This window comes from Candida oxycetoniae (assembly GCF_023343755.2).
Source record: "Candida oxycetoniae strain CBS 10844 chromosome Unknown scaffold36, whole genome shotgun sequence".
Classification (NCBI taxonomy): domain Eukaryota; kingdom Fungi; phylum Ascomycota; class Pichiomycetes; order Serinales; family Debaryomycetaceae; genus Lodderomyces; species Lodderomyces oxycetoniae.
In genome coordinates, this window is record NW_026055464.1 from 97264 (window position 1) to 109836 (window position 12573).

Genomic DNA, 12573 nt, shown 5'->3' on the forward strand with positions numbered 1-12573 from the left:
CGACTAGACTAGTGAAACGAGTCTGGTCGATTGGACTCAAACTTGTTACTCTGAAATAATTACTAGCGCAGCTTGATGGTCTATACTCTCTCTCTTCTCTCTATTGACTAGACTCGCTTCATTCGTCTAGTTTCTCTTCTCTCTCTTCTCTCTCCTCTCTCTCTCTTCTCTCTCTTCTCTCTCTTCTCTCTCTTCTCTCTCCTCTCTCTCTTCTCTCTCTATCGACTAGACTCGCTTCACACGTCTAGTCTCACGAATAAAAAGAAACACTAGCAGAAAAAAAAAAATCTTGATGCCCTTTGTAATTTTTCATTGTTAGTTGAACCAACCACCAATCCTACTTTACTTCTCTACTCCTCAGTGTTATGCTATGGTATGTGTTATTAAGGCCGATAATGTTGTTGTTGTTTTTTTGTTGCATTTTTCTTTACTAACGGTAAATGTTTAGTCTGATGACACTGAAAAGTACCCTCCAAATATACAAAGATTGTTTCAACCAAAGCCACCATTTCCATATGTCGACCCTCTAGATTATCCGCCTGAGAAACGGAGAACAATATCAGTGACTCCTGTTTCAGATTACAAATCAATAATTGAGGATTATTTGCAAACAGAACTACCGTCAAGAGAGGCACGGGTTCACAAACCAAAGCTAAGTAAACATCTACAGAACCTCAAGAATGCCCAATTAAAGAGGCAAGCACAAAAATTATCCTTTGATCGCCAACTAAAAGACTGGAACGATCCTGAGCTATTTGAAAAACACGAAAGAGGAGTGATGAAAGATCCATATAGGACAGTGTTTATTGCTAGGCTAGAGTACAGTTTAACGGAGTTGGAAGTAACGCAACATTTTCAAAAATACGGAATAATCGAATCGGTCAAGATTATCAGGGATCACCAAGGTAATAGTAGAGGGTATGGATTTATTGTTTATGAGCAAAGCTCAGACGCATCCACATGTGTTGCGGAAACGTGTAGGAGCGGTGTCAAGTTAAAGGACAGAAATGTATTGGTTGATATTGAAAGAAGCAGACTTTTGAAAAATTGGAAACCTCGAAGGTTAGGAGGTGGAGAAGGCGGTCGACATTATACAAGGGAGGGCAAAGTGGCATCTGTTGCTGCAAGTGGTAGACGCACAAACATTGCCAATAATGCTCGTGATCAAAGTCAATTGTATCGTTCTCAAATTGAATCGCTGCGAAATGGCTCAGTAGATTTCTATTCGCGGCCTAGTGGTGGTGGTGGTGGTGGTGGTAGTGGTGCTCATCAACATTACCAATCTGGCACAGTTCCAGTGAATTCGTCATATCAAAACCAACCAAGGACTAAATTCTGGTCTTCAAATAACGCGTATACCAACGAAACATTGTTTTCGCGGCGAGTTGATCTTCAAGGTTCTTACTCAGTGCAATCAAAACCATCACAACCATTGCCACAACAACCGGTTACGTCTTATGCATCTTACCAAACAGTAACTCCTGTTGCACAAGCGGCGCCGCCTCAAAGAACGTCAATTAGAGACAAATACGCAAAATACTCTGGTTCCATCGACACAAAGAAAGAACCAACTACAGCTGACAAATATGCCAAATACGCTTCTATAGGAAGTAACTCAACACAACAGCAACAACAACAGCAACAACAACAAACTACGTCGAGGTTTGTACGCAGTATCAGACGGGACTAGGTAGAACTAGGTATTACCAGGCATTACTCATACTCGAGAGCTTTTAGTGAATGCCGGGTAAGTAAAGAAGAAGAAGAGAAAAAAAAAAAAGCATTTTACTCAACTTTTGTAACAATCGGTTTGTTTTCTTAATTCTCTCCATTCGTTAATAATTTTTTTTTTCTTCCTTTCTTTCTGTAAGAAGAACATCTTATTACGAAACAAACAAGTCTATATCTATAGACTTTTTATTTTTATTTTACAAACAATGCCAGATGAGAGTCCAGCTAAACGGAAAATAGATTTGGAGGATAGTACAATCAATGCTAAATTGAAGCGGACGAAGCTGATTGGTCATGAGGATTTGACATCAAGTATACTTGCTGAAGTCAAGAGAACATTTGAAGATCGCATTGCCAAGCTAGAGTCAAGAGTTGAGGCTTTGGAAGAGATATTAAAGGTTGATAATAAAAAAGGGGGTAAGCAGGAAAAGTCAATTGAGGTCTCTGACGCAGATACAATGGTAGATAATGGGAACAGGGTTGAGCAACAAGAACAAACAAAGCTGAAGGAAGAACCACCAAGTAAACACCCGCCGGCTCTTCCACCTAGAAATAAGGAAATTTTTGGAAAAGGTGGCTCATTTCAATTTAAAAAAACTTCCGAGCTCTCTCCCGAACTTGGTGTGAAAAAAAATGGACAAGACTGTATCAACAGTGAAGCACACAAAGAACCATCGTCATCGTCGTCATCGTCGTTGCGTAGTATACCAATAAGTTCCAAACCTGTATTTGGAGCAACTACATCTTTCGGCAACATGGCCAAGAACCTGAATCCGTTGAAAACCAAACTAGACATAAATTCGTCAGCTGCTACTGCTGCTGCCCCTGCTGCCCCTACTGCCCCTGCTGCTGCTGCTGCCGCTGCGACAGAAACAGCAACTGCTGTTGCTTCTACTGCTACTGCTGCAACACAAAATTCAGCAAAATTCCCCGTCCCTGGATCGACTTTTAAATCAACATTTGGATCGAAATCTCGTTTTGGTAACGCTTTTCAGGAGTCCCTTAAGCAAAAGTCTTTTCTCGACAATACCAGCGATACGACTACTTCAATTCAAGACAAAACCACTAGACCCGATAGTAAAGATGAGTTGCAAACGACGACAACGACGCAACAGTTTCAGCAAGTTGACTTGAATCCAGTAGAACAAAGTACGGGTGAAGAAGACGAAAAATCCTTGTTTACATCAAACGCAAAATTATTTGAACTTAATCTATCCAAGATAAGTGAAGGTTGGAAAGAACGAGGTGTGGGGCCCTTACATTTGAATCAGTCCCAGAAAGATAAGAAATTGGTAAGAATAGTGATGAGATCTCAAGGTTTGTTGCGAGTTATATTGAATTATAAAATTCAAGTGGATACAGCAGTAATGAAAGGCTTGGAAGCAAGTTTATCTCCAGGAAAGTACTTTCGACTAAACTCAATAAACTCTGAAGGGCAGCCAATACAATATCTTATAAAACTAGCCAATGAGAAACTCAGAGATGAGTTGATTAACGAAATAGACAAATTAAAGTTGGAGATGAAATAATATAAAGAGAAAGGAGAAGGATGATAAAGAAGTTTATGTACTATTTATGTAGTAAACATGGAACAAGAATAGAGAAGGATGTATGTGTATATTCTACGCAAACTTCCCATTTTGAACAAATGCTATGCGACTCCCCGGTTTGAACAAATGTTATGCGACTCCCCATTTTGAATAAATTCTATGCGACTCCCCAGTTTGAACAAATTCTACGCAAACTCCCCATTTTGAACAAATGCTATGCTGACTACTGTTGAACCTTCCATACCACCAAATGAAAAATTTGGGTATTTTATTTTAGACCATACTTTCAAATTGGTTCCCAGCGTTACTAAAGTAATCAACTCTTTTTCAGTAAAGTTACAAGACGTAATTAATAATATAGAGTGCGTCTTCATCATTCTGGCTACTTGTTTAGCATACACATCCATTCCCCTTTTCCCGCCAAATTCTGCAATAGGGTCTTGATTTAATGCAATTGCATCTAATGTACCCTTGTCTAATAGTATATCAAAGCTATGGGAATTCAAAAATGCTTCATCTTTAGAAAGAAGATCAACTTGACAAAAGTTGAAACTGTTTTTGGGGTACTTTTTTTCAGCAATACTTGTGGCAAATTGTATTGAGTCGGGAGAGTAGTCGATCCCATGGAAATGGAATTGATTTCCCTCCTTCTTGTCTCCCAATTCCTCATTGAGTTGTTCGCATAATTGGAAAAGCAAATGGCCATTGCCTGTACCTATATCTAGAAACAGAATATCAGACTTGTTTGCCAAACCATCGGGGAATGTGGCTTCCTGAATATTGTTGATTATAAATTCAATCATTTTCTCCTCGGCGTTAGAATCGTTGAACCAACATTCTCCCGTGTCGTCTTCATTATCCTGAAAGTTCTGCTGTTCTTTACGATAAAATTCGTTCCAGCTGGGTTTCAACAAAACAAAATGTTAGTAACCAAAATAATCCCCAACTTTCTTACTTATGTCACCGCAATACGGACACACGCACATACGTACTATTCCCGTGTTCCAAGCTTCGACTGGTTTAGCTCTATTTGATCGGTCATTCTTTCTTTCCCATAGCTCATCTCAAGTTTTCTACTTTTTTCAGAGCCGCACATCTCAAATCACTTTAATTTTTTTTTTTTTTTTTTCACTCTGTTGAAGAACAACCGCGTTTATTTGTTCATTCTATTGGGGTTGATTATTTTGACATTTTGGCAAAATAGGTGATGGACGTGGCACTGACGACGGCGACGGCGACGGCGACAGCTGCAATTGCAGACGCCGATATTGAGACCGTTGAAACTACCGACTTTTCCGAGACGATGGCATCGCTGATTGACGAAACAACTGAGAGAAACTACCGAATATGGAAGAAAAACGCGCCTTTTTTATATGATTATCTATCGACAAACTCTTTACTTTGGCCATCACTAACAGTACAATTTTTTCCAGACATAACACATCAGAGTCGAGATAGGAACGAATTGTTGGGCAATGAAAATGGGTTTCTATCGACCTCCAGCGAAGTGGTTCTACAGCGACTTTTACACGGGACTTTTACAATGGGACAATCTGTAGTTGATTCAATTTCCATTTTGCAAATACCTACATGCACCAACTTGAAAAAACAGATAGACCCGGAAAAACTCAACTACAACCAAGAAAAAGAAGAAATCGAATTAAACTTGTTGCAGTCGTCGCAAAACTTGAAACCAAAAGTACTTCAAAAGATTAACCAGTTTGGCGATGTTAATAAATTGAAATATATGCCCCAGAAACCTAATGTCATAGCAAGTGCAAACAATTTTGGCGATATAGTAATATTTGAAAGAACAAGACACAAGAGTTTCCAAAAACTGATTATAGATGACACCAACGTCAATAAAGCTCAAGTATGTTTGACTAACAATACATCATCCTTGAGCAACAAAAAGTCTGAAATATTTGCCATGGACTGGAACAGGAATAAAGAAGGTTACTTGTTATCAGGAGATATCAAAGGAGTGATTAATTTGTATGATTTGACCAAGTATAATAAGCTGCTGGAACTGCTAAGCCAGGAATTGTATTGGGAAAACCAAAGCGGGGTCAACGATTTGGAATGGTTTCCTACACATGACTCTCTATTTGGAACCGGGGACGAAAATGGCAGCTTTAAGATCTATGATACAAGAGTAAAACCATTGGAATCAACGATTTCAAAGACTTTTGTTGATTCGAGCATTAACTCGATATCAATAAATGCAAACTTCTCTACTGCTTTGGCTACTGGTGACTCAAAAGGGATTATAGATATATGGGATATCCGAAACATGAGCAAACCAATATCAAGTTTGACAAATGTGCATCTGGATGCCATTACACAATTGAAATGGCATCCTAAATTTGCGCAAATAATAGCATCTTCATCAAGTGACCACCTGGTGAAGATTCACGATTTGTCAAGATCCCGACACGAGCACAGCGACGGATCAGCCACTACAATATTTCAACACTTGGGACACATGTTGGGTGTTAACGATTTCGACTGGTCTTTTGCCGATGATTGGATGCTTGCAAGTGTTGCCGACGACAACTCGCTACATATATGGAAGCCGTGCCACCAAGTATCAAAATCAGTCGCTGTATAAGAAAGAAAGAGAAAGAAACAAAACACCACCTTCATGGCTTTGTTTTTTTTTTTATTTTATTTTATTGTTTTTTTTTATTTTTAATCTTTTTGGTTTCAAAAATACCAATTAGAAGAAACCTACCTAGTAGTTAAAAACATGCCTTCTCTCTTTTATATATAAGCTGTGTTGTTCTCTATTAAGCTTTTGCAAAAACTTTTTCAACCTCTCTCAAAGCTTCTTGCAAGTATTTTTCCTGGAATTTTGGATCTTCAATCTCCTTGTTGACTTTGTCAATAACAGATTTAGCCAATTGCTCTTGTTCAAGTTGTCTTTGTTGGTTTTCAAATCTGACCCATGAATCCAATACATTCTTTGCTTCTGTAGCAACTTCCAATTTTTGCTTCAAGACAAAGGCATCAGCTTCGAGTTTAGCAGTTTCCTTAGATACGGCAAACAAATCTTTGGTTTGAGCTACAACGTCTTTTAGTTCTCCAACTGAGCTGATTCTGTTTTCAACAGCTTCAATATGCTTGTTTCTAGCACCATTCAAAATGTCATTTACCTTTTTAACTTCTCCATCAGCCCATTCGGTATATAATGGCGCAATGAACTTGACACATAACGCAGCGAAAATGGAGAATGTAACGACCAAGATTGTTTCATCGTGTATGATGATTAACCCGTTGGACAAACCGTAAATGGTGGCAGCAGCAGAGGTTGCTAAAACACTGGTTTTGGTTAAAAAGTTGTTTCCAGGCAAGGCATCAACAATAGTTTGTGCTTTCTTTTTGGGCTCTACTGGAGTAGAAAGAAATCTCAACCCGATTCTAGAAAAATGATCAAAGTTAGTAACTTGAGCTCTTGATGTTTGAGAAATAAGAAAAAGACCGCAAAGACGTAGCGGTTCTGACGTGCAAATCGATCGTCGAATTTGGGGGGGGGGAGACTTTACATACGGTGCAGCTGGACGAAAAGCTATACGAGCCATACCCATTGAAGGGCGAACGTTTCTCAACGCAATTTTATTAATGATCGACATTTCTCTCTCTCTTTCTCTTTCTCTCTCTCTCACACACTCTCTAGGAATAGTTCTAAATTTGTCGCTGATAATCTTCTGTAATTAACTCAAAAAACTTTTCGTTGATTTTCGATTTTTCAAAAGTGAATTGGTGGACACTACTTGATGAAAAAAAAAATGCGATATCAAAGTTTGATTGGAAGAAAATGTAGACTTCTCGATTTGGTAATATCTGTGCAAAGAGTTGTCAAATAGAGGTATTCATTTTTCTTTTCTTTTTTTTTTGTATCATTAGAGTATGTTATACGAATCTATCTTGTATAATCGAATTAATGGCTTTATTGGTTCGCAAGTTAGCCTTGTGATAGTAAGCTTTCAAATCGTCTTTCATTTCTGAAATAACAGATTGGTGATTTTTAGTAGTTGTTTTCTCTTGTGATTGTATGATATCTTCTTCATTAATTTTGTTGTTGTTGTTGTTGTTGTTGTTGTTGTTGTTGTTTTCATCGTTTCCAATTGATTTCTTTGACAGTGGTATAAGATTCGATTCTTGCTCCTCTACATGTCGTCTTTCCTCTTCTTTTACATGTCGTTTTTCCTCCTCTTTTACATGTCGTTTTTCCTCTTCTTTTTTATTTTTCTGTATTGAGCTAAGATTAACATTTTGTTGCAAATTTTCTCTATCTACATCAGCAGTGGCTGCTGCTGCTATAGTTGCGTCAATCAGCTTATTCCCTTCATCCTTATCTTTTTTAGCACGATTTCTCCGTAACTCTGCGAGTCTTTGTTTTCTATCGATATTTTCGCTCATACTCTGTTTACTGTCATAGTGATGGAAATAGAAGTGGGAAAAAAAGTGTGTGGGAGACGATGGAGAATGGGAAAAATAGCGACACTATCGACACTATCGAGCAGAGCGAGATAGTGGAGCAGCACTAACTACACCGACACTCTCGAGCGAGACGGTGGAACAGCACTGACTACACCGACGCTAGCAACATTAGCGACACTCTCGAGCGAGACGGTGGAACAGCACTAACTACACCGACACTATCTTGGTGTTTTTTTTCGAGTAGTTATTTTTATATGATACAGTCAAACCCATATGTAAATGGTGGGCGATAGTAGAAAATTGTAGACACTTGTAGAGAAACTATCGAGCGAAGCGAGATAGTGGTGCTAGACTGACTACACCGACATTAGCGACACTATCGACACTATCGACACTATCGAGCGAAGCGAGATAGTGGAACACACTGACTACACCGACACTATCGAGCGAGACTGACTACACCAACACTCTCGAGCGAGATGGTGGAGCACACTGACTACACCGACATTAGCGACACTATTGACACTATCGAGCGAGATGGTGGACACAAACAGGGACTCGTAGGCTTGCTGTAGTAGAGAGTTGTAAACACGAGCGGGGGAGTAATGGACTCTCCTGTAGATGGTGGGAATAGTAGAGACAAATATTGAAGAATATGAATAGAGTAGTGGAGTGAAAGAAATGTGGTTAATAGCTTGTCGAGGAGATGGGTATCAAAGGTGTATAGAGATGGTATCAAAGGTGTATAGAGATGGTATCAAAGGTGTATCTAGATGGTATCAAAGGTGTATCTAGATGGTGATAAAAATGTATATTCAGTTCAAGCTGTAATCAAATTTTTTGCATCATAGATAAAAGATTCTAAAGAAACAAGTAGATCTTATTCATTGTGATCAAAGAGACTACGAAAATGAAGATAAAAAGAGAGAAACAAAAAAAATTTCCTTGCGATTGATGTTGCCAAAAGAAAAACCTTAATGTCTTTACTGAATAGTTTGAAAACCGTCATTGAGACTGAAAAAAATAACGTCAAAGGTATATAAGACCAAAAAAGATATAACTTTGAATTAGGGTGGGGCGGTTGTAATACTAATTATGCTATAGAGGAAAGGTGTCAGAGGCAACCGTTTGCTGATAAAACAAACTTGAACTTGTTAGGGTATGAGGATAAGACTCGCAACGTTTCAACTTCAAGGGAACTGATAAGCAAGTGTAAACTTCTTCTTAAACCAGATAATCAAGCTAAAAAGAATGCTGTTTCCATTGTCAGAGATTGCTCAAAGAAAGTAGCTGCAACTTGCAAATATCGCCAAGTACATTTCAATGGCCGTCAATTTGTTACTACAGATGTAGACCCGAGGAATTTGTCTTGCCTGCAAGATAATAAGCTGCATTCAACTAGGAGGAAGCTTCAAACAAGTGTTTTGCCGCCCATTGAGCAATTGGTTTTTCCCTTTACCGAATTCAACCAAATGCAGTCCATTTGCTTTAACGCAATCTACAACGCCTCCAATAATTGCGTCCTAAGCTCCCCAACTGGTTCTGGTAAAACAGTTTTGTTTGAATTGGCGATACTTCGTGAATTTTCCAATACTTCCAATCCCAATGAAGTAAAAGCACTATATCTTGCGCCGACAAAAGCATTATGTAATGAAAAACACCTTGAGTGGTCAAAGAAGCTTGCCCATATAGGTATAACTGTAGGAATGCTAACTGGAGACACCTCCTATAAGGAAGCTGAGAATGTACGGAAATCAAAAGTGATCATTTCAACTCCAGAAAAATGGGATATAGTAACAAGAAAATGGAGAGATTACAAGAAACTTTTTGGATTTGTGAAATTGCTTTTGGTTGATGAAGTTCACGTTTTAAGGGAATCTCGCGGAGCAACATTGGAAGTGGTTATCACTAGAATGAAGAAAATATGTGAAAAATTGCGGGTATTGGCTATTTCTGCAACAATTGCCAACGCACATGATATTTCTAAATGGATTGGACGCAGCTATGAAAGTAATGATTCGGCCGTTACCTTTACCTTCAATGACTCTTATCGAGCGGTAAACTTGCGGCAACTCGTTTATGGCTTCAAATCAAGTAATGAGAATGTTTTCTTATTTGATATTCTATTGAACTCCAAGTTAACGGAGGTGATCAACAGGCATTCAAATAATAAACCAGTTCTCATTTTCTGTTGTACAAGGAGTAGTTGCCAATTTACTGCCAAGTTTTTAGCTGAAAATTATAGCACGTCGAGAGGAGTTCTTTTGAAATTGAAAGATAAAGATCTTTGCTCCTACGCCAAATGTGGTATTGGTTATCATCATGCTGGTCTTACATTTGGCGATCGCAAACAAATAGAGTTGTCATTTTTGAATGGGAAAATCAAGTATCTTTGCTGTACGTCTACTCTCGCTGTTGGTATCAATCTTCCCGCTTATCTAGTCATTATCAAGGGAACAAAATGTTGGAGTGATAAGGGGTTCCAAGAGTACACTGAAACGGATATTTTACAAATGATGGGAAGAGCAGGGAGACCACAGTTTGAAAATGAAGGCGTGGCTGTGATAATGACCGATTCTACACTGAAGCAAAAGTATGAAAAAATAGTTAAAGGCACAGAAATAGTAGAAAGTAGTTTACATTTGAATTTTCCAGAACATCTAGTTGCTGAAATAGCAGCGGGGAATATAAAGAGCGTTGATGACGCTCTATCATGGGTTAAAAGAACTTATTTTTACGTGAGGTTTCTTTCCAATCCTTCATATTATGATATTCCTAAAAAGAGCACTGGTCTTGAGAATTGCTTGCTTGAGTTTTGCAAAGATCACGCATTTAGTTTAGTAAAGGAGAAGTTAATCTCAGAAAACTATGTTTGCACTGCATACGGCTACTCCATGACGATGCATTATATATGTTTCGATACGATGAAATCACTAATCAAAGCAAAAAGTCAGTTAACAATTGCCGAGTTATTGGATATTTTGTCAAGAGCTAAAGAGTTTTCCGATATCAAGTTGAAACATCAAGAAAAGAGATTTTACAAAGAAATCAACAATTCTTCACTATTACGATATCCCTGTAGTAATCTGAAGAATATGGAGCATAGCGACAAAATCAAAATCATTATACAATTTGAACTAGGAGGCATGGAGCTTCCTAATTATAGTGGAGCAATGAAATTACATTCGGCTTTTTTAGGTGACAAGTTTTACACTTTCAAACACGTTGCACGTATTATGACGGCGATTTTAGATGTATTTGTGGAAAGACGAGATGCCATATCGTTGAAAAATCTGAGCTACTTAATGCGTTGTATTCAAGGACGATGCTGGGAAGGAACACCAAACGAACTTCGACAATTGGAGGGTGTTGGGCCTGCTGGAGTCAAAAAATTTGTGAGTCACAATATCTTGTGTATAGAGGATGCCAAGTGCTTAAGTGATACCCAAATTGAATATTTCTTAGCACAAAAACCAGGTGCCGGCACAAAGGTGAAAAGAAGTATACTGTGCATACCAATTTTGGACCTTGATATTAAGCTACGAAGCCAACATCTTCTGGAACTTTTGTGTAATGCGATAAAGTGCGTTTTCGAAGTCACTGTTGCTGTAAGCACCCCCTCAACTATCTGGAAGAATCAAATGATGTTTGTTCAAATTATAAGCGAGATTGGGGGGCGTTTGATTGATTTTAGAAGAATTCCTGTCAAAAAGTTGGCGGGCTCTAAAACATTTACCGTCACTTCATCAATAAGTACTTTAGCACAAACTTTTACATGCCAAGCATCAGTGGAGACTTTTGCTGGCATGCTAATAAGTCGCAGTTTTTGCATTGAAACTTCTCCAGAAATCAAGAAAAGATTTGTAGAAGAAGTCATTGATGATTTTGAGTTTAGCCAGCTGCAGAACGAGGAGGAAGAGGAGGAAGAGGAAGAGGAGGAAGAGGAAGAGGAGGAAGAGGAGGAGGGGGAAGAGGAGGAGGGGGAAGAGGAGGAAGAGGTGGATGATAAAAAGGACCTTCGGTCTCAACAATTCAACCGAGGTAAAAAGTGGGAAGAAGTAGAAGTGAAGAAGGAGCAAAATATGATGAAACAAAACTTGGTTCCTTCAGAACGTGCAATGCTCTCTAATGGAAATTATCAATGTAAACATAATTGCAAAGATAAAACAGGGTGTCGACATTTATGTTGCAAAGAAGGAGTACCTGCCGACTCTGTTCAAATCAAAAAGGCGGCTCCTTCTTTGTTGGTGCAAAATGGAAGTCAAATAATTGCAATGGAGAGTGATGAATCAAACACAAAAAAGAAGAAGAAGAAGAAGAAGGAGGAAAACAAAATACGCACAGTAGTGAAAACGAGTTCTAATGCAAATCACAACGCAGAAACAATCGGTGGTTCGAATGAAGATAGTGGAGAGGAGAAGGAGGAGGAGAATTGCAAATTGAATTCTGGAAAACTGGATTTATACGCAACAACTTTGACAACTCTTCTGTTGAGATGTAAAGGAAACTTAAAGAATAACGAATCGCAAAGCTCAAACAACTCTGCCGTTTTCAAAAACAAAGTTTTACGTAAAAAGCGGTCGATTTTTGATATAAGCTCGGACGAGGAATGTGACTTTTTTACCCCAAGCAAGCGTACAACAATATTCAGTCCTGAAAAATTAGTCAAGCGTAAACTTTTTGAAATTTGAAGAAGGGGGTATTGAAAGGGAAGAAGAAATAAAAAAGAATGGCTGAAACGAAACGAAACAAAACTTTTGATGAGAATAACGATCTAATTCATGACTCAAGAGAAAGGTTTGAAAGACACGGACATGTTCCCCACTTCAAGATCTACTTGCAAGAGAGA

General features: G+C 38.5%; 7 protein-coding genes across 7 annotated transcripts; 4 read left to right on the plus strand and 3 right to left on the minus strand. All coding sequences in view use genetic code 12, as the record gives it.

The window, feature by feature from the left end:
* Window positions 1-370: 370 nt before the first annotated feature.
* KGF56_003523 (U1 snRNP complex subunit) lies at window positions 371-1690 on the plus strand (the record flags this gene model as incomplete). The annotated part of the gene is made up of 2 exons (XM_049324863.1): window positions 371-373; window positions 449-1690. The coding sequence occupies 2 exons, from the start codon at window positions 371-373 to the stop codon at window positions 1688-1690; spliced, it is 1245 nt and encodes a 414-aa protein (XP_049179452.1).
* A 247-nt stretch (window positions 1691-1937) lies between these two features.
* On the plus strand, window positions 1938-3260 carry KGF56_003524 (uncharacterized protein; the record flags this gene model as incomplete). The annotated part of the gene is made up of 1 exon (XM_049324865.1): window positions 1938-3260. One exon carries the CDS (start codon window positions 1938-1940, stop codon window positions 3258-3260), a length of 1323 nt encoding a protein of 440 aa, XP_049179453.1.
* A 206-nt stretch (window positions 3261-3466) lies between these two features.
* Window positions 3467-4377, minus strand: KGF56_003525 (uncharacterized protein; the record flags this gene model as incomplete). Its single annotated transcript, XM_049324866.1, has 2 exons — window positions 3467-4181; window positions 4274-4377. The coding sequence occupies 2 exons, from the start codon at window positions 4375-4377 to the stop codon at window positions 3467-3469; spliced, it is 819 nt and encodes a 272-aa protein (XP_049179454.1).
* Window positions 4378-4488: 111 nt separating this feature from the next.
* On the plus strand, window positions 4489-5892 carry KGF56_003526 (uncharacterized protein; the record flags this gene model as incomplete). Its single annotated transcript, XM_049324867.1, has 1 exon — window positions 4489-5892. The coding sequence occupies one exon, from the start codon at window positions 4489-4491 to the stop codon at window positions 5890-5892; it is 1404 nt and encodes a 467-aa protein (XP_049179455.1).
* A 178-nt stretch (window positions 5893-6070) lies between these two features.
* Window positions 6071-6862, minus strand: ATP4 (F1F0 ATP synthase subunit 4; the record flags this gene model as incomplete). Its single annotated transcript, XM_049324868.1, has 2 exons — window positions 6071-6701; window positions 6831-6862. The coding sequence occupies 2 exons, from the start codon at window positions 6860-6862 to the stop codon at window positions 6071-6073; spliced, it is 663 nt and encodes a 220-aa protein (XP_049179456.1).
* A 331-nt stretch (window positions 6863-7193) lies between these two features.
* On the minus strand, window positions 7194-7703 carry KGF56_003528 (uncharacterized protein; the record flags this gene model as incomplete). The annotated part of the gene is made up of 1 exon (XM_049324869.1): window positions 7194-7703. One exon carries the CDS (start codon window positions 7701-7703, stop codon window positions 7194-7196), a length of 510 nt encoding a protein of 169 aa, XP_049179457.1.
* A 1493-nt stretch (window positions 7704-9196) lies between these two features.
* On the plus strand, window positions 9197-12415 carry KGF56_003529 (uncharacterized protein; the record flags this gene model as incomplete). Its single annotated transcript, XM_049324870.1, has 1 exon — window positions 9197-12415. The coding sequence occupies one exon, from the start codon at window positions 9197-9199 to the stop codon at window positions 12413-12415; it is 3219 nt and encodes a 1072-aa protein (XP_049179458.1).
* Window positions 12416-12573: the final 158 nt, after the last annotated feature.